This window comes from Fulmarus glacialis, unplaced genomic scaffold (genome assembly GCF_000690835.1).
Source record: "Fulmarus glacialis isolate BGI_N327 unplaced genomic scaffold, ASM69083v1 scaffold16377, whole genome shotgun sequence".
Lineage (NCBI taxonomy): Eukaryota > Metazoa > Chordata > Aves > Procellariiformes > Procellariidae > Fulmarus > Fulmarus glacialis.
In genome coordinates this window covers 87,163-109,712 of record NW_009223983.1, presented here as the reverse complement: position 1 = coordinate 109,712, position 22,550 = coordinate 87,163, and the positions used below count along the sequence as shown (strand labels likewise).

Here is a 22,550-nt window from a genome sequence, read left to right as displayed (position 1 = left end):
CTTTCCTTTACAAACAGACGGTCCTGGATTACAAGCAGCACTTGACCATTTAAATCACTACAACAACCAGATTTAACCAGCTGGGCCATATTCTCTTAGGCAATGCCTGTTGACCTCCTCAGTCACAGCTGCTCAGATGAAATTCTCATTAGACAACTTATTTTCAGAAGCCAAAGGACTCTGATTAAATCTATCTATTTAGACATGATAAAGTCTTTCAGTATATATTTCTTTCCCAATGTTATTAGGTACAATGGAGACCACAAGTAGTACATACAAGCATAGCAGACACCTAATATCTGAAGGTATACCACAAAATATTTAAGTATTTGACACCAGCAACTCATATTACTCAAATTCAGATCCTACAGATGGACCAGAAAGTTACTATAACAGCATTAGAAGAGACTTGTTGCTGTACTCGTGTGGGGGTTAGAGCAGATGACTGGAATTCTTGAGTTCTTTATTCCACTTCTAACTCCACACTTGACGTATGACCGTATGTTAGCCCAATTCCCACATCGACGGCCCTGGAGCTCCTCCCCACAAAAGATGCTAACATGTACTACTAATTTATTCAAAGGAGTGATGCGAGACTTCAAGCCCCACAGATTTTACATGTTAGTATACAGTAGAAATACATGTCTTTTCCCTATTGCATTCATTAAAGCAATTATATTACACTATCTCTTTGCTCAAAAAATCAGCAGGTGTTTTTCAATTTGGGTAGGCAATTTTGTGACAGATCAGGACTTATTACACAAAGGGCTCCTCAACAGGACTGGCTGCATACCATTGTAAGAAAAGAACTCCATAGAAACCTATTTTAAAGGACAGATGTTAAAGAGCATCATGTATGGTACATGTGTGATTAGGCTATTCATTAGGTTGTTTAAAAGCGACTATAAGATGGCAAAACATTCTCATAATCTCAGACTTCATTTCTCCAACTGACTCTGCACTGAGTCAGTTGCAGCACCCACAGTCACAACAAAGATCAGAGTCTTAAAATAGTAATTATTTTTAAAATGTTATTTTATTCTAATCAAACAAGTATGGAGAGTTTCCTTCTTTTTAATTCAGAGAAACCTCTGAATACTGAAATAGCTATTCAAATCTGTCATAAGAATTTTGGTATTCCTAGTCTACACAGAAGTTTAAAACCATTGAACTTCCTAAGTGTAACATCCTAAAGAGTTTCCAATCTTTCTATTAATGATTTTTCCGTGTTAGTTTATATGGTACCAGTCAGATGCCCATTAATTATTTTCTGTAAAATGGAAGCGACCTTTTTTTCTACAGAAAATAAAATGCTAGATGGATCGAAAAGAACTTAACATGAAGATACAGTCAATTACCTTTGAACTTACAGGCAGACTTTAGAATAGTTTTCTAGTATAATGTGGCCCATAAAAGGCAAGATTATTTTATAGATAAGAAATGACCTTTATTTCACAGCTGGTGAGAACATACAGCATGGAAGGCTCAAACTCAGCGAGAGGGATCTCTCTGCTGTGCGCGTACCTCTCTTAAATCAACTAGTGTATACTAATACAGAGGAAGTGCAGAGAATTCTTGAGAATTCATACAAAAATAAGCTATGAAGTACTTGAATCCTTACAGTAAGATACTATGCTTAAACTTTTTGATGCACATTTTTATTAGCACACCATTCAGTATACTCCTGGAAAAGTCTTAGCTGTGGTGTCACTATAATCAACAGCAACTTGTATACTCCCGCAGCAAAGTACGAGCCAAGACCTTTGATTAGCATGGAGTGTCGAACGACTGCTACTGACTGTAAAAAACAACTTTGCCAAAGTAACATTTAAAATAGTTTTCCTAGTCTAACCACCAAATCGAAGAAAGCAATTTTTAAAAGAGTGATCTTTACAGCTGAAAACAGACAGATGGTAGTAAAGAATCTGGGACATTCTCTCTTTAGAGATGTTTCACCAGCTTCAGAAAGGACACCTATAGAACACATTTATCTATGTGCTGGCATTTAACAATTATGCCAAGAAATTTGAAAGCCTGCTTCCATCCCTACATGATTTTATCCCATATTTAAACATATTATTGTATCAGCATCAATTTTAATTGAAATCTACATTGCTACATGGAGCCAAGGGATCCTAAAGTGCACTGTTTGAAGAGCACTGTGACCATGCCATAAAATTGAGGAGGCAAAATCATTCTGAACACATTCATATTTCAAAGAAAAAAGGGATCACAAAGTTCTACTGCCTTGTGGTTCTACTACATTACAAATATTCTTCCTGGGTTATTTTTAATGCCATAAAACAACACTGGTAAATTAACTAACAGAATCCACACAGATGCCTCCACACCTGTTTCTCTATTTCAGAGCCTCCTGCTCTCACATCTTCCCTGGTTCAAACCCATTTATGAGCTCACAGACTAGAAGGTATTGTTGCAGAAGTAACCAAGACTTCATTCTACTTGACATGGGGAGAGATTTTCATAGTGGACCCTGACCATGTGCACACATATACTGATAAACTCATTCTCCAATTCCGTTTAGTTCCTGTCAAGGCCAAAATCTTAGGAAAGTCGATGAAAATATCTGAATAAGGACAGGATACATAAACTGCCTTAGAGCTCAAAGATTTGTCCTCATTTTTTTCTCTCTCAACACTTGTAACAATATCTGAGCAGACTGTAAAAAAATTGATTTCTTCAGCCGCAATTCTAGACATAGAGGTCAGAACTGGGTACTCTATACTTAAAACTGTTTCCCATTCTCCTAGCCACAGATGCTGGGTCATTAAGGTGATGAAAGATGAGAATTTCTAAGGCAAAACAAAGCAGCTCATGTTTTATTCATTCCTATTGTTTAAAATAAACATTTATCTTTTAAAAGAAAAAGAACAAATACCACTGAAGAATCTCCCTCGCAACTCTACAACCAGTTGAGAATTCATCATAACCTTTCAAGTAAGAGTTCAGTTTTCACCTAAACCGACATTCTTGCTTTGACTCACAGACAACCAACCCAATTTAGAAAGTTTTAAAAAACTGGCATATTTGTCTAAAATCCCTAATGGATCTCAAGCTACCATTGCCATGGTAACCTGTGAATAACTTTATCCTAGCCTTTGTCAATTATGCAATTTTCTGGCTCTTGATACCCAACACATTCTTTATGCCATAAAAATTGTAGGATTTGGGGGTGGGGAAACTGTATCCGTCTTATCCAACACATACCCTCTTGCTCAGTCCTGGTCATTTCTTCTAGCTTCTTCTGCTTCAGTGTGTCCACCACATCTGCAAGGCTTCCTTTGCGGCGTTCTGGCGTTCCAAAATTAACACTGGTCATTAGTTCACTGCGGTCACGACCTCCTTCGTCGGGCTTGTTTGGTGAGGTAGAGGTATTTCGGAAGGAATATAGGGAACATAACTTATTACTCTCTGACTCCTGCAAAGAAACAATACAATGTAAAAACACAGGCTATTCTCTTATGTCAGAAGGATCTCAAACAGGTAAAAGTTGAAAGCATTATTTATTAGTCTGTAACACTAACGAGCCTACATGTATCCTTCAGTTTCTAAAATGAGCATTATGATTTGAATTTCTCAGTTTTAGTGCTTCACAGGGGCTCTTTCTTCCTTAAGGCCAGTCCTCTCCATGCTTCTAACCATCATACTTCATGCCTGAGATACTCCTCATCAAGGACTTCCCTTGTCAAAAACAAGTCACTTCAACACCATTTTCAATGAATGTAAGCTTTTACAGTATTCTTTAGTTCCTTAAGTAAGGGCAATACATGTAGCACCGAGAGAGAAAATACAGACGAGGACAAATTATTCCTCAGCTAATGGAAAACAACATACCTTTAAAACTAGAAAAAGAGATAGGCCAATAATGACTGAGGAGCAAGGAATCTACTTCACAGTTAAACAAAGCTTATGGTATGTGTCTACCCATACTCATTCACTGCTCTTTAAATTCAACTCTTTTCTTAAAGAATTAAGGTTATAATGCTTCTAATATACAAAAGGAGATGTTACTTTCCAGGCTAACATAGACAAGAATGAGCAAAGAAATGAATTTATGGCAGAACAAGTCATGTACGCTGATACATAGGTATTGAGACTACATGTATCAGAGAAGGTGTTATATAGTCAAAAACACAGAAAGAGAAGTAAAAAGGGTTAATCTCCCTTGTCAAACATAACACATAATATTTGAGCAATAAGCTAAAAAAACAAAACAAAAAAAAAGACATCAAAAAGCAACGAGTAATGTAAAACTCTCCTCAATTTTGTGATACCACCCAACAGTCAAGCCCTTTGTGAACTTCTCTGGCTCAGACTCCTCATTCTCCTAACCATAGATGCAACATTCACTGCATCTCTGCTTTCACTCTTTCAGCTAAAAAGAGCACAAATTCTTCAATTTGCTCTCAAAAACTCAACTGTGGGAATTTCTCACACACTTCCCTTTCCAAAATTATTATTCTATTTTAATTTTTAATAATACCAGGCCAGGAGTGCTAAAAATTGGGGGTAAAAAAAAATCAAGGTTTTTTGTTTATGGAATGCCTAGAAATGTCAGTGTATATATTCTATGCCATAAAACAGATTTTTTTTTTTTTTAATTAAAGAGTTATAATAATAGTGGCAATATATTTAAGAATTAAGAGATTAATTAATAGTTCTCTCAAAAATCATTCTCCCAATGCATAGTGTTCCCCACAAACAATAATATTCCTACTACTCTATGAGCTGAAAATACCCACCTACAGAGTACTGAAGAAACTTGTGTTGGGAAATGTCCCAGGTGAAACAAGGTGTGAAGAAAGATGGACTAAAGAACATTAACCATCGGCAACAACATCAGACATAAACCTTTGCTTCAGTTTTGAACAGATTAAGAAGTAGCTGTGCAATGTAACAGAAGGAGCAACACTAACAATGAGCAAGTGTGGTAACTAAGGGCTGTGGACTACATAGAACGTGGTGGTGACAAATTGTCGTCAAGCACAGCAGTATGTGATCAGCACAACACTATTATTGCCATTGGAGAAGGAGGCAGCCATGTTGAAAACGTATTTATTCACTAAGACAGGAAACTAGAAGAAGACGCTATCACATCCCAACAGTAGCAGCACCCCTGTCAACACAGTAGGAATGACAGAGGTTTTGTAAGCACAGACGGAAAGAGACATGACATGGAACAAAAACTTTACCTTCATTTTTTCATCTATCAAACATTACAGAATTTTTCATTCCATCCATTTGTATTCGTTAAAGAATCAAACATCACAAAGGACAACCATAGCTTAGGCAGATCAGGTACAGAGCTGAATTTGTTTAGCTGCCTTTAGAAAAGGAAGGCTTTCTCATCTTCAATTGTTTCTCAAAACTACTTTACATTTTTTTTTTAAATTTGGTCTAAGTTACAATGGAGATGAAAAAAGCATCTTCTAATATTTTTCAAATTTAAAACTTGAATTTCTATAATACATTTCCTCAATGAAGAATTAATACTATATAACATGGCATTTTCACCTTTGAAGACTACAGTATAAGAGCAACTTAGTCATTTTAAAGGAGTTTGTTCTCAAGAAAGCAACGTCCTCTTACAGTACATGAAGCATCTCCATCAGGCTCAATGCAGGGCTTTTCATGCTCTCAGCAGGGAACACTAAATCTATTGTTTAGGCCGGAAACAAGAAGATAAGGCTAATCTGTGAGCAAGCAGAAATGACTGAATGTTCTTCCTCCTGATAACTTATCCTCTCCCTCGTCTGGATGCATACATGGTCCAGCACAACGTTCCTTCGCTGCTAATGAAAGACTTTCCAAGTCCTGCCTCTGCTAGGCAGCATATCCACACTTCTTTTTCTTGCCCAAAAGTCTGCAATATCGGTAATGAAGATGAGACAAGTTTAAACTCCATGCAAATGATGTACATTTGTGGAACGGAGGCAGAATGACAGCCTTCGCAAGAATGAGGATCTGTCCAACTAATAGAGTAATACATATTGTCAGTTCTGTGCATAATTAAAATGTAGAATAAAAATAAAAGAATAAAAAGTATCCCTAATATTTTTGGTTCTGTTTGGTCGTACAGCTGTAATATTGGGGTCACTAAATGGCTAATACATTTGCAGTGTATTATCTGAATTGGCACTCTAGGAAACCCAGCAAGGATGACTTTCTGAGCCCCATCTTCTTCTGAAATCACAAATGGTTAAAGAGAGTGGCTGAGGATTCCGCAGGAGAACTGCACAAACTGAAAGGCATTCAAGGGATTAAATGGGCAAATGGAAAAAAACTGTAGACCAGTCCAGTGTAAATACCTTATCTAATAATAGCAGAACTCAGCTAGAAAAATCTAAATCAGCTGCACGTACAATTATCTACAAGAAACAAAACCAATTCCCATGCATTCTATGATTCTAGATAAATTTGTGAATAATCTACAAATAAAATGTACCTAGAATGAGACATTGAAAAGACTTCAGAAAGAATTTTATAGCTATAGAAGGCCAATCAGAATAGATATTTTTACTCGTATGTATCCATTGTTGGCAGCTTTCTTTTTTATTCCAACCATATGAACAGGTTATATTGACCTCATATTCATGGCAAACTAGACAGATCAAAAAACAATGGGGGAAGGGAAGCACTTCTGTTTTATTGTCTCTAGAAAGGTGACTCAACTGTATTTGATGGGAATTATTACTGCAGTGTTCAGTTTGTTGAAAATCAAATAAAGGTTGCAGCAAATTTATGAAGGATTTTAATTTACTTGGTGGATCTTATAATCTTTTGCAGACCAATGCATGTCACATTTATGTCCCAGCACCTCACCCAGTGCATGACCAAAAGTGCAACTATCACATACATCAGATGCAGGCCTGGCTATCAAAAATTAATTTGCATTGACATCACAAGCAGCATGCAGATACCCTCCTAATGTAACTGGAAATACATCCTTATGGCCCAGGAATCCTCTGAAAAGGGACTAGTGGATCATGTGTGTTGTCTGGGAGAAGAGGTATCGGTTGTTTGTTGGTCCTCTTGCTTTAATGTATAAGGTACTCTCAGTAGAAAATCTGGAGTCCAGAATGGAAAACGACCAACATGCTTCTTATCATAGAACAAGAAAATAAATTCATGGTTAGGAAGGAAGAATCTGGTTCCTTTGAATATGGGATGATTCAATAATGAAAGAGATCCTATCCTTGAGATGCTTTATGAAGCCACCTTTTACAGAATGAGGAAGCCCCAGTTCATTTGACCTGAAGAGAGGAAAGAAAGGATGCTATTAAAGGTGTTTTTCATGCTTTTTCCAAGAGCATGGAAGAAGTAAAGACAAGTAAAGTGCCTAGCCAAGATCAACTCAAATGTTTCATCCAGTTGAGCAATCCATCAGCACTGATGAAAATTCTCCATGCAAGTCAACTTTTCTCAGCATAACTGATAATACTTAGTAAGAAAATGGTCAAGAGAATATGACTGATATGAATGTCCACTTAATGTATTAGGACACAATCTGGTGCCCAAATTCATCCAACAGCTACATAATACACTAGACAACTGACACATCCCTGAATTCTCAAGTTTAAAATTCACGTATTTCTGTAAAATGGCATTTTAAGTCTAAACTTGAAATAATATCTTCAACACATCACAGTCCCTTTGAAAGATGCATTTTTCAAGGTGTGTTATTCTTACTGATTTCAGTGATTTCCATGTAAGAAGGCGGAAAAAAAGAAAATATCTTATAATAAGATATATAGCAAACATTTAGTCTATGGACAAAAGATTTAACACAGAGTACGCTTCTTCATCCAACATTGGTGAAATTTGGTCACAGTAAACCCTACACATTTTTAATCTTGACTATATTAGGATTAATTCAATTTCCAGTCAAGAAATAGAACAATATTGACATATTAATAAAGTATCAGTATCAAAATATTATGTCCATCTGAAGCATGTTTTACGTCCAAAAAGAATGGAGTGCTTAGAAAAGAAGAAATTTAAGAAAAAGCTATGTTTGTAAAATTTTGAATTCAGTCCTAACGGAAAGTGTTAGGTAAAAGTATTGCTTACTACAGATAACACAGCAAAGTGAGTTTCTTCTCATTTTGATCCAAAGTGATATCTGGTGCAGATTGCTCAGGATCCCACCATACCTTTGCTAAACATATAAAACTATCCTCCCACTCACACGCTAATACTGGATAATGGTAGGACAACCGTTTATGCCCAGAATACACAAGGGTATTGCACAGGGATTTTTGCCCACCACAATGGTGGCATTTCCAGACTAGTCCTTAATAACTGGTAAACAATAAAATTTGAAGACAGCTTATTACAGAAAATGAGGCATAAATCTGACTGCTTAAGGAACAACATATATGATGATTTTACATCTTAAGCTTTCTTTTTTACCTTACTTTCTCAGATATAAAAATGTTTTAAGTTGAAGAGGTATTTAATTGCAGAGATGACTAAACCAGAAAATCTTACTGCCCAGCAGCTGAACACAGAAACTCAGGCTGGACCACTGTCCCACCTGCTTACTATTCAGCAGGGACAAAATTGAGTCTATTTTTGAAGCATTGTTTTTTAATATCACGGTAAATAAAAGGCATTTTCCCTGTATAGATTTCCTTGCCAGCCCATTAGCACAGACAAAATTTTATTACAGATCATTCAATCCACTGTACTTAGTGTTTTGACAAAATGTCCCTATTATAACAGATTAAATACCTATATATAGCCATTAAAATTTAAGGATTAGGTTTCAAAGCAGACAAAAGAGAGAAAAATAAATAAATGCACAAAAGACAGAAAACCAGAAATTAGCAAGGCATGAACACTAAAATCCTACGCATGGCTCACTCAGGGATAGGTAGCCTGTGCATGGAATCATACTTTTACTTACCACTAAAACCTCTACCTCCCCCCCTACGCATTTGTCCATGAGAAAACAACATTAAGAATTCCAGTGCAATACGGTAAAAGCTTTCCTAGGTCTATCCTTGGCCTTTTCTGTGTTAGAGGGGCAGCATACTTCTTTAACCAATCCTAAGTTTGCTTTGAATATATGTGGTCCAACAACAGTATCCTTAGTCTCATCAGCCTTCCAGGCTGCCTGGTGTAAACAACGAGTGGCCTGTTGGCCATTCCTTTGAGAGCTGCTGTGAATGGCTCAAGTATAGTTTTGCTAAGGGCAGAAACAATTCTGAATAATTACAAACAACGGCTTGGTATAAATAAAGAGGGGGACTCTTTGGGACTACATACATGGTATTTTCTTCACACTCCATAATAATTCCTTTGAAACTGTTACATTAAGATAATATGTATAGATACTTCAGCATGCCTCTTACTCTGAAAAAATGATTTTTTAGCATGCACATTCACTAAATTTCACAAGTTACATTGATAAAATCTGCAAAAAGAGAGCTGCTTAGTTTCTGTACAAAGGAAGGAAAATCCTTATACCTTCTTAGATGTTTCTGTTGAAAAGGGACTGAGCAACTAATCATAATTTTCTTGTTAGTGCAAAAAATGTATTTTCTTGTGTATTTAGATTCTAACAGCTTAAGTAGTTTGTTTTCCCATCAGTGGTCCCACTGGTTTTAACAGGATAAATGAAGGAGTACTGCTGTAAGTGATGTAAATAAAGGTATTGAAAGTTGACCCAGTATTTTTCATATTAGGAAGCTAATGTTTATAGCAATAGCTGCAGACTGAATTATGAGCCAACTTGTCTCAACTTTTATGAAGCCCTTTCGCTTCCAAAATAGAGCAAACACACAAAAAATGACAGTTTTATTGGTGAGAGATTGTAGGTTAAAATCAAGATTCAATATTCTTGCTCCTTCCTCTGAATGGCCAAAGTACAAAACACAGGGACTGCATTTGCGGGCTGAGAAACAACATTTCAGTTTGGGGACTCCACAATCATGAGTGGAGATCTGGCTTGGGACAGCTCCCTCTTTGGGATCCTTGTAAGGGTTAAGGACAGACCAACACTCTGGTGAACTGGATTCTCTGGTCGGAAGCCTTAGGAGGGGGGAGTGCATGAGGCTGCGGATTTTAATAGAGACACTGCAATTCCTTTATGATGGCATTTATGTTTCCTGTAGGGAGCATCGATTCTGTTTCAAAGAGAGAAGCTCTCTGAAGGTCAGAGAAGAGGAAAACTCAGGAACCAAAACTGTGGGCTGGACAAAATCAGGGTCACAGTGTTAGTTAATAATTTAAGAATAACTACCGTCAACTTTGAAAGTTGACGATTGCAATCCTACTCAATAGCCAGAGAGAAAACTGTAAGAGTTCAACTGAAATCACAGGATGAATGGCCAAGCAGAAGTAGAAAGCAAATATTACTAACATAAAATGTGTTAGCTGAATTGCTTATTTCCATGTGGATGAGGCTTTTCTGTTATAAAGGGATATTTATCTGTCTCTGCATTGAATGGGACACATGTAAACACCCCAGGAAAGTTGGATATCCAGAGTGGTTTTGATTCCAAGTACTAGAGGCATGCTGGCACTTGGAACTAGTCTGGAGTTAACATATAATGAAAGCAAATGTTTACAAAATCATTTCCAATCACTACATTAAATAAGGTTTCCCATTTTGAGGAATTTAATTAAATAGAATTAAGAGAAATTAAAAATCTAAGTGATCATTTCCAATTCTCATCCGATTAAAAGAAAAACAAAAGTTTTATTAAGAAAGATTTATTTAAATCCAGGGCTTGAGAATGACTGCTATGAGCTATTGAGAGAACATCATTTGTAAAGTCTCAGCAAATTATGCTAGTGGGAGGGCAAATGGCAAGTAATGGAATAAAACCTCAAGTCTTTAACTCAGCGTTTACTCTGATAAAACTTACAGTGATTTCACTGCCAAAGTATAGGCTGAATACAATCTCTGAGAGGCTTATATTTCACCTTTTATACACATCTAAAAACCCCCAGAAGAGACGAGACAACAGTAAGCACTAGCTCTAGCCAAGAAATAATTAGCTAAATTAAGGGAAAAAAAGGAAAATAACTTTAGTTTCGAACAAAGGTCTAAAAATGAGATGACATAATAATCAGGCGTACATGATACGAATATGGCCTTATGAATAGGTCACTGCAAGACTACGTATCTGTTTGGAAGGAATAGGCAGGGACTTTTTGTTTGATGTAAAAGATGACCACCTAGTTGCAGAAATCCCTTCATACTCAGTTGTCGGAGCAAACCAAATGAATCCAGGTACACCAACTTTTGGGTAGACAGATTTCAGAAGGTTACAATTTTTCAACTATGTGATTTAAGCCCTTCTCTTTAGAAATGAGCAAATCTGTAAAAAATGTTGACAGGCATTTTGCTCCAATCCAGAATAGAAAATCACCTCAAAATTGTTAAATACAATGACCAATCATTTCTATATGGCAACCAACTCACCCACAAATGATATGCATAAACTCATGTGTGCTTTTGTATGAGTTCGATGCTAAGGATTTCCTATATTATCCAAATACCATATGTCCTAACTCCCTGTGTTTAGGTTTGGTAATAAATCACAACAATATTGAGACTTTATGCCCTAGACTTTGGTTAAATGCTCTTATTAAGGAAAAAGTAATGGAAGAACCATTTACAGAATGAGTATTTAGACTTAATATTTTCTTCTAAACTGAAACTGAAGATGCATTGTGATCAGTCCCAGATGATTAGCACTGTTTACCTTTTGGGTAAATAAAGACACATATTTTGTGATGTATGCTTGTCAGAAGCTGCCAAATAAAACAAGGACTGTGTGGCTTGGATATTCCAGACCACTTTGTATATATCCAACTTCCTCCTATTAGGTCGTCTTAGTTGTCCAACTTATAACTAGATCTATTGTAAATATCAAAATAAATTTTGTATTTATGTTTTTAGCAATTTCAAATGCACATGGAAATCCTTCTCTGTATATAGTTACATGACATGTATTACATGCTTTATGTTTCCCTTTTAGCATTTGCAGAGGAATGCATGCAGGAAACCAGCCTGCTGCATAGAGTACTTGTATTTCTTTAAGGTAAACACTGATGAAACATTTGGAAGATTGAAATAAAAACAAGACATTTATGAGACATAAAGGTATCACATAAAACTGTTGTGAATTACAATAACATTGGCTGAATCCCAGAACAGATAATCCTTATAAACACGCAGGAATGTTGTAAACTGTATATGAATGTCAGTGATACAGTACATTAGGAGATTCATATTACACTTGGTGCTGTGTAAGTCTCAGTCACTGGATTTTTCATGGCCTCAAAGATTAAAATAAATATATGTAGTATCTTTCCTTCCTCCATGAAGACATTTTATGTACACAGTTTTATTATGCTGAACAAAGATACCAGAGTCTGTTTTCTCTTGAGCTGTCAAAGTACAAAAGAAATGCAAAAAGTCCTTGCACAGATGTAGTAAAGTGCTGGATTTTATCTTTTGGCAGGTGCTCAATATGCAGCCCACATAATCACATGTTAATGACTGGAGTGTGTTAATCAGCATGCATACCTGATTCCTTCTTGCCCAAGGAAAAAAAAAATTTAACAATTTAGAGCATGTTAATGCTTCTACTTTTGAAACAATTCATGTCAATATACAGAAGTGAATTAAAAACTTTTCAGAAATTGCTTTGTAAAAAATAGGAAATGTTAATATAAGAAAAAGAAATAAAATTACTACCGGCTTAGATGAACATAAACTAGAAGTCTTTTGCAAAGAATTCGGGTGACGATTAATTCTATTTAAACACAATTCACCCTACAATATAGGGAAAGGTTTAGAATAGATCATGTGTTTGGAAAAAAAATTGTACAGTGTCAAAACGAAAATAATACAAGTGTAACAGGCATGCCAAAAAGAACAATTTCTTGATTCTTCTTAAAATAAAGTCAATTTTGTATTTCACCACCCCCATTAAGCACATTATCCTGCACACTTTTAGGGAACTGTTTTATTATTTTTAATATGAAATGTAAACATCTCTTCATGCTAAAGCTAGTAAAACTAAGTCCTTGATCTTTCAAACCTTTAGACATGTGCTTAACATTATAGTTGTTGGTCGTTGTAATAAAGTCAAGTTAAGCACATACCCAAATGCTTTTCAAGCACAATGTGCTTGAAAAAAATTATTTCTATCTTTTCTGCAATATATTCCTTATAGAAGTCTATTTTATGGAAAAATAAAATATCATATAATCTGCTTTTTCACACCCTTTAGTATCAGCCAAAACTTTGTACCGATGCAATTACATATGAAGGTATTTATCTCTTTAGTTAGATAAAAATTCTGATGCACTACCTGGCATGCGGAAATAGTATCACAAGCACAGTAGAATTGCTTTTGATCACCACAAAACTCAGATTTGTACATGTAAATAACAGCTGCATGAGCAATTTAGCAAATACAGAATTGCCAGAGTTTAGGGCATTTATATTGGATGCATTTTATATGCTCATATTCAGCCCGTAAATGAACTAAAAATAAAATCTCAAAACATGTAATTGTATCTGTAACTTTTGAGAATTTGAAGCCATGAATGTATATAACAACACACTCACAGTGTTTAGCATGTGTAAACGTTTTTCAGTGATCTTTCCTAAAACCCTGAGTTTATTTTCCTTAAAGGGAAGCACTTTCAACAAGGGAAGTTAATAAAAGAAGGAGGAGGGAGCGACAGGATTGTGCTTGTTTTATGTGGAGACAGTAAGCACTGAAACATTAAGACCTTCAGGACAGCACCTATTTCTGCCTTTCTGATGCCAGCAGTTTTGTGAAAGCTATATAACATTAAATTTGATACTTGGTGATTTAAAATTATTTTAAAAGGAACAAATACATGTGGCATTAAGAGATCTTCACTTTTCCTGCTGCATATACAAATCTGCTATCAGTACTGCTGAGACAGTGGAAAGGTAGCAAGCCTTCCACTCTTTTGGCAAGAAGTCAACAGAAGGCAGAGACTTGACATAATTATGAAATATATGTCGATGTTGCCATTTGAGATAAAATCCAATGAGATACATTTCATTTCTAAATCTAAGGGGTCTCTGAATGATGTTACGAAATGTATGGGGAAACTAGCATATATTTGGAGGTAATTAACTTGTATTTGTATACGTATATGTGTTTGTTTTTCCTCACCCACAGAGAAATAATACCCATCCTTTAGACTTGACTTGCTGCTGTGGTTCCCTGTAAGAATCTCTCACTGCATCATCCCAAGTAACAGTAGAACAAAAAGATGGGGATGCCCTCACTCTGTGCAGGCACGCGCTGTCTACATACCCCCTACGGTGGTGGGCAGGGGAGGAACATCAGTGGGAAAAGCAAAGAGTACGGTGCCCATCACAGTGGTACATCATCACATATAGTGATGGGCACAGTGCCTGCGAGTTCTTCACAAACCCTGGCTGTCACCAGATTGTTATATTGGGATTGGGGATGGGAACAGAATTTGCCTCTCTCTTCTTTTTACTGCTGAGGGCGGGGGGGTGGAATTCTACGATTTGGAGAAAGATTCCAGATTTCATTAGGTTAAAGCTGCTCAAATTTATTGTTCGCAAGGCCCACGTCTAGCCTTTACAGCCATGGGAATACACCATCCTGTTCCTCAAAGAAGATCAGGCCACTTGTCCATCTACTTTTGTACCTTGCTGTTGGCACTGCTTTCTCCTGATACTTCAGAGCAAAAATAAAAAACCTTCATAAGTTACCTCACAAGCTGTGGGGGGCTCTATATGAAGATGGGGACCATTCCTGGTTCCCCAGTGAACAAAGCACAAATTATGATACTCCCTTTCTTTACATATTTACTAGTAAACATGTTATTGGGATACAACAATTCAGTTACTATTAAATTTAGCAAAAGTAAGTACTGTTGGCTTCCCCCCTCATCCTCTCTCAGTCTGTTGCCCCAAGAGAGCCAGGTTTTGGACGCAATCTATAAACGTGACTGTATTTCTTGCCTGCTACTCACTGTTCATGGAAGAAAACAAGATAGTTTCCTCATTATCTTAGTACCACTTTGCCCTCTTCCCTACAGTTTACTGCAGCAAACAGATACGTCCTTAGCCTAAAATCGATTTTATTTTCTAGTAGAACTACAGGCAGCAATAAATACCCATATGTCCAGGTATTTTTATGTTAAGTTATAGTTAGAAATAGACATATAATCTTTTCAGCTCAGCAATAAGGCATTACAGAAATCTTTCAGTTGTTTTATTTTCTCCCCACTGTAACATCAAATTGGCTGGTGATACGATACTCGCAGTGTAAGTCATTACAGGTCTGACGTTACAGTTGTTACACATTGCTGAATCTGTCAAATGAAAAGGGAGCACAAAGGGAATTTCCAAATGCAGCTGCTATTTCCCATTTGTTAAATCCTTTTATTACACCATATAAGTACACAGCTGGGAAATACTATAGAGTGGGAGTTAAAACAAAATATTTTGGCTTCCAGACATTCAGAATACACAAAGGACTCAGTGGAAAGCAATGCCTGATATCAAAAGGGAGTGAAAGTTTGAAAACATTTCTAGCCAGTGTGGTTTTTTTATGATAATACACAACGTAGTTTAAAGGTGTCTTATATTACAGAAAGGGCTGCATACCATAAATGTTGGGGAAAAACCTCAATCTTTTTTTTCAGGCAAATTGCCCTACTACAGTATCTTTTTTTCACCTAAGATCTGTACGGCCCTCGTAGCATGTTAGGATGCATACTGTGTGCTCTCACAAATTCCAGTGAACTCCTTAGTAGTTTTAAGGGCGCAAAGGATGCAGGATTGTGCCCTTAATTAGGTCCTACATAAAAGAGAAATTTCTTCCTCCCCATATGTCGACACAGCGTTCTTTGAATTTACTATCTTATAACCAGACAACACACATTATTGATGCATTTTAATGACAGCACTACTGTCTTTACTTTCCGTGTAAATGGTATGAGCAGGTGCTTCTCCAAATCTGCTTTGAAAGGATCCGTCTGGCGAAGGTCAGAAAGCGCTTACCTTCTGGGAATTTGGTTTTATTAAGTAGAGAAGTGGTCACTACCACAGCACCTATCTCAAAATTGCCCAACCCACCTTCTGGAATTTGTCTTTCTGGAAAGAAACTCCTATCCTCCCTCTAAGGGGTATGAAATTGCCTTCACTGGGAAAATTGCAGGTGCCTCTGAATTCTCTCTTAGCAATATTGATGTCTGCTTGGAGACTGAGGTGTTTCAGAGAAACTTTATGCAATTAATTGAGGCTTAAAAAGATTTGCTCATGAAGGACATAAATAAGGGAGAAAAAAATAATTTAAAAAATCAAACAAGTTACCCTAAATGACAGTTCCTCAAGGAGAAAAAAATCTTTTCACCACTTCACTGTTGTGATCTAACTAGTCATCTAAGTCGCCTAAACTGTAAACACCTAAACACCTTGCTCTGTACATTTTAGATCTCTTTTAAGTGCCACCAAAGGGCATGCCTTAGAACTTCTGTTGTCACTTCCAGCCAAGCCTTGTAAGTTATACCCAGGTTTGAGCTGGGCAAAAAAATCTGTTTGGTTTAGCTGAGAGCTACCTAAATAAGGATGACATACATCCACCACCAGATTTAACCCAAGGGAATTGTGGAAACTCCTAATGCTTTTCAGGACATTCATTTACATATATGATGGAATATTTACCGAAAAAAGGAGAGAGGAAACCCAGAGTGCTAAGTCACTCAAGCAAAGTTTATGCACCTGTTCTGAAACACGATAAGCGGGGTATTGATTCATGCCGGTCCAAGAGGTACAGCAAGCATTAACATAATAGTGCAGCATAAAGAAAGAAAACAGGGATTGCACTCTATTGCTGTAAGTGTAAACCCACTTCAGAGCAACACAAATGAAAGCAACTGATCATACTGCAAGAGGTTCTATCCTTTTGGCTCAAGCATTACTTCAGGTCCAAGGAACAGCCTGAATCAAAAACAAATACTTTGAGGGACTCCTAGAGGCTAGGAGTTCCTTTCTCTCTGGGACAGAGTCATTTTATCAATGTTACTGGTGTCCTAAGACCGAAATTCCCAGAGTGCACATGCCTCTGAATGAACAGGAAAGTAGCTGATGAATTCACAGATTGATTTTGTTCATCAACAGACTTGATCAATCCTTTCTAGTCTACATCCCGCTTGTCTTCCTGATAACATAGAAGTTAAAATTATTCTGATGTGCTTATCACATGACTTGGGCAAAAGGGTGACTCTCCATCCACAGTGAGGTTCCATCTGAGAAATCTGCTTAGAAGCCATATATACAAGTTTCAACCTACCTTGCCAAATTACAAATTACATTTTTCTTCAAAGCCATTTTTACAGTTGAAATTTTCCCTTCTTCATGACAGCAGCCCAAATACTTAGGAATAGTTTAGGCCTGACAGAAAGTTCTGCACTGGGTTAAATTGTGCATTACAGACTGGGTAGCATTTTTCTGGTTTGGTATGATCTTTTGAATCAATTGGATTTTAGAAAAAACAAAAAAAAACCCCACTATGTTAACAAAATAGATATTATTGCAGTGCTATTATTTAATTAATTCCAAGCATCACAATATGCGTGAAGAATTCCAGTATCTGTGTTGGTTAATGCATTAGAATTATTATTTCTAGACAAATTTGAAATAAGTTCATTACTCTTAGAGCTGTCAAAAAAATTCTACAATTGTTGTTTTTTAACCTCATTGAAAGCTGCTGATTCATACTGGGAAAAAAAAAATCTTACTGAAAAAAATCCGCTCATAGACATTTAATAAAAATACAGAAGAAATTTTATTAAAAGGCAGGGTATTCTTTTTAAACTAACTGTGTGAATTTAATGTCTGTGAAAGTCACTTTATGGAGAGTCTGGAATTATGATGTTCTAAATTTACAGAACACCTGGCTGCTCCACGTACCTTAATTCTGTTCCTGAGGAACACATGCAAGGAAAATAAATTGACTGAGATGCTATGCCCATTCAGTCTTCATTCAGCCTGCCCATTTATTGCAGAGTTTTCGGGATGCAGAGACAGAATTACAACTGCAAAATAACTTTATCTAGGCTACTGAAGAGAATACAGACAATAATTCTGATCATTGCTAACATCACCTATATACAAACTGGTGATCTAGAGCAGAAGAGCATGACATAGTTACTCATAAACACCTTTCCCCGCCACAAAAAGTTGTAATTTCCTATAAATATAGCAGGATGTTTTTGTCACCTAAAATACCAGCTTCTTTGTTGTGGTGTAAAGCTGTAATATTCTAGATTTGGTGGGTTCTATTTCCGAGAGACAAGTAAAAAAACACATTAAAGTTTCTTCCTTCAGCACAACACTTTGCAGATGACAAACAGTTGTGAGCTACATCCTCCTGTCAGAAATTAATGCTTGAATATATGAGCTAGAAAGGTTATGACATAAATCAAGGTATGAACGAAAACATGATAAATAGATGCATTTCCTTTCCGAAGGTGAACTCATCAAATGACCTCATTCATATAGACCTGTATACTTAAGAAGATTATACAACTGTAATTTACAATTACACCATATTGATGTTGATCTATTACTAACACCGACACTTTAACATTAAAAAGCTTTACACCCGTGAAGGATTGTACTGAACATGTCTTTTAAAATGGAAGTGAGCAGTCTTTTACAATAATAATTTAGAAAGCCACTGTGAGAACTGTGAAACTCACCATTCTGTGTTGGGCTGAGATGACTCCATCCCACTCAGGATCTTGTTGGATGGTCGTGACCAGAGTTGGTAGCTCCTCAGAGTGAGGTTTGTTGTGCATTACATTATGTAGAGGCAGATGAGAGGTCACGTGCTGATCACTATTGCCCTCTTCCTTGTCTCGTGATGCTAAGTCCTGGGTCATTGTTTCCTCTCCATCAGCTGCACATGCAAATGGAGAGGTAGCCTGCTTGGAAGACATTCTTCTACAAAACAAGAAAAGCAGACAAAAAGAAAACATTGGTGTTAAATGAAAAAAATCATGCTCAAAACAGTCCTCTAAACCACCCAGATAGGAGGCACACTTCCCTACAACAGTTAAAATTAATCATATGCAGTCGACAAAACTACTCTAAAAAGTACGGGCTTGGGGGATCTGGATCCAAAACACTGAGATAAAGTATTCATTGATGCCAAGTCAAGGTCAGGGTTAAGTTATATGGTGTCAGACTATTCATTTAGACTTGTCAAACAATATAATTTTCTCCAGCCGTAAGAAAATAGTGATTTTATTGGTATTTTCATGTTGATTTTGCATAGGAGTTCAAGTCTTTAAACTCTTACTGCCATAAGCAATCTGAAGGTTATAAGCAAACATTTAAATGAGAGAGTCCATCAGGCTTTCCTAACCTCATTCCTTGCAAGCAGAAGATGTTTTCTACACAGATGAGAATTTTTAAATCCATTTCAACTTCTGCTAAGTAAGTCCTTTTGCTGTTTGTTTAAAGCTGCATCTGCTTTTACCTTGCTTAAAATTTTTACCCAGTTTTACCTTTTGGAAAGTGTTTTGAGATGTTCATGTACAAAAGTGTTCTAAAACTGAACGGTTTATTGAATGGATGGGTAATGTCTGAGTAATCTTTTACAGTTTGAACTAAAAATCTAAAATAGTTATGTTTCCTTTCACATTAGGCATCAAGTACAGGATATAGCTCAACAAATTACTTTAAATGACTTAAAAGTGTAATGAATAAATGCATTGATTTATGTTAAATGTCTTTTCCTAGTAATGGCCTCTTACTACCATCTCATATGCAAACACAGCTTTCACCACAGTTTCTGCACTTATACGAAAATATAACTGACTTCAACTCAGAATCTGAAAACACTTTGTTTAAAATTTCTAATAAGATTAACTGCAACTGTTAAAACAATCATTAATAAATCTGAAAGACAGCTAAAATATATCAGCTATTTTCCCAGGTTTTAGTAACTTTAGAATATACTTGACACTGAAGTTGCTGAGAAACTAAGGAATAAGATCTTTACCTTAATTGCTTTTTAACAATAATTGATTTCATACCATTTCTTTAAAAATGCACAAATCAGTTAACATAGGAAACCACATGAGCATTTTTCAAATTAGCAAATCATTAACTTGCTAGTACTGTTTCTACAGACAAATAAATACTGATTAAAGGGTCTGGAAATCTGAGAATAACAGTTAAATTTACAAAACTGTCACATGCTTTCATGAATATTACAGTGAAGGAAATATCAAGTGCAAAGAAAAATAATTAAGTTAATTCCAATTTAAACAGTAGTTTTTATGTAGCAGCCTGTGTTTCACATAGGATTTAACAGCTAATGCTAAATTTCTCACAATTAATGAGGAGTTCAAATTTAGTATCCTACAGTGAAAAAAAATTAATATAGGATCAACTAATCTAATTATGTACAGCTCTATATGAAAGTATTACAAGCTTTGAAGTGCTTTGAAACATATTAAAACACTGATACCTATTTAGAATAACTATTCTGTAAATAGAGATAATCCGGCCTCTTAAACTCGATACTGGTGGGGAAAAAAAGGTTTGCATTTTCTTTAGGGGAGCCTAAGTGTAAGTGGGAGTCTAATATTAATGTTGCCAATAAGCAGAACTGAGGAATTTAAACCGTGTATTACATTCTTACTACGCTAAAGAATTTGTGTTGATGCTACAGAGAACATGCCAAGAGTTCAGCAACCAGCATTATTGTACGTACTTCAAAAGGTTCTCGTTCATAATTACTATGATCCAAGATAAAATAAAAGGTTTACTTTCCCTTTTCTCATTAAAATAGTCATGTTAATGTAATCACTCACATGAAAATATAAGTCAACACTCTATGCAATTTGAAAACCAGACATGAAAACTGAAAGTCACAATAAAGGATTTTTCTTTCTTTCACCTTCTCAGCAGATCTCGTTCCTGTTTCAAACCGAACGAGCTTCTGTGAAAAGCAATAGCTATGGCTGTTTCTTCACCATAAATTAATCATGACACAAAACTAGAAATGAAAATGTCTCTTAAGAATAATTTCAACTACAAACTGCACCAATGAATAATAGTGCACAATCCTAATTAAACACAACTCTGCAGCTGCAAAAATAGGCTGAATCTGTCCAAAGCTACGAGTTGGCTTTAAAGGCTGGTTTGTTAGGGACTGTTTTCTTAAGGAAGGCTGGGCCCTCAGTCTTAATCAGCCAATAAATTATTTCCTGCAATTACATTAAATAGAAAATTATCTTCAAATTGGGAATGTTAATTGAAAATCAAAATTCAGACTGAAGTTTAGAAATTACATGCTGAATATAATTAATCTGGAAAGGCTTCACCTCTATATTTCATAAACAGGCTTTTGGTATTTCCTCAAGTGACCATTCAGCAAAGCTATCTACTGGTAATGCACTATAGAGGAAACACTTTTTCTTTGCCTTATACACTAATATACTTTCCTCTTATGCATGATGTTTTAAACACAACTAAATAAAAATCTCTATTCATGTTCTGTTGTTTAAGTTGATTACATAGAGAAAAGGGGACTCTCTTAACCCCAAAAATAAAATTATACTGACAAAGCTGCATTCAACAATAATCTCTAGCCATGCCCAGCAATTTTTTTCTGTACTAGACTAAGAGAATGGACCAAGAGCAGGGTTCAAAGGCTTTCTAGCTCCACCTACCCCTTTTCTCCACTGCTGCATTACGGTCAGACATGTTTTCAGACTGCACTTTACTCAGTTACCTATAGTCCTGGAGCCTGAAAAGAAAGACAAGCTCAGGCAGGCCTCCCAGGCACTTGCTCTCCTCATGACATAATTTTTAGGGGTGTGTTTCGCTTCTATTTTCCCCCAAACCTTTGTTAAAACGGCAAGATTTAGCGCATTAATTATGGTCAGAGGTCAGCACTTAATGGTACCTTTCGGGTTTTTGGTTGCTAGATTTTAAACGTTCGGGTAAAAGGGACAGAGATGTAGGACCCTGCTAGACCAAGCCCTCCACCTTCTTTTCCCAGCACAGTCATTAACTCAATCAATATACCTCACGTGTACGCGTCTTCTGAGGGGGCCAGGTTATGCACCAAATATTGATTATGCCTGGGTTTATAATCAGTGAAACAGAGTAAATATAAACTCTGCGACTGGGTGTTATCCAGTCAATTACTTCATGCAGGTTTTTACTCATTACCTGTTTGGTTTTACTTAAATGGGAGAATTCTGTACACGGAACTCCATCAGGTCCAAAGGCAGAGTTCGGTCAATAACTCCAAGGTCTCACCAAATTCAAAGGGAGAAGAATCTGGCCCATTTGAGTAGTTTATGTTTATGATAACATTAAACCATAGAACAGGTTGTTGTGTTAAAATGTTTTAATGTTAAAATATGAGTATGAATACCAGTCAAATTTTAAGCCATAATAACTTCCCAATTTTTAAAATATTTAAAATATTCAAAATGCATTTGCTAAAATCCCGGGGGGG

At 36.2% G+C, this 22,550-nt stretch overlaps 1 protein-coding gene across 1 annotated transcript in view; it reads right to left on the bottom strand.

Annotated features, from left to right (window-relative positions):
• The window catches only part of LOC104079841 (transcription factor SOX-6-like), a gene marked incomplete at its 3' end in the record, with an annotated part of 88,799 nt that extends 69,771 nt beyond the window's left edge, over positions 1-19,028 (bottom strand). The window contains exons 1-2 of the mRNA XM_009582015.1: positions 18,769-19,028; positions 3,229-3,439 (exon numbers count right to left, since the gene is read on the bottom strand). Of these exons, the coding sequence (XP_009580310.1) occupies positions 3,229-3,439; positions 18,769-19,008 (451 nt within the window). The remainder of the gene's footprint in view (positions 1-3,228; positions 3,440-18,768) is intronic.
• Positions 19,029-22,550: the final 3,522 nt, after the last annotated feature.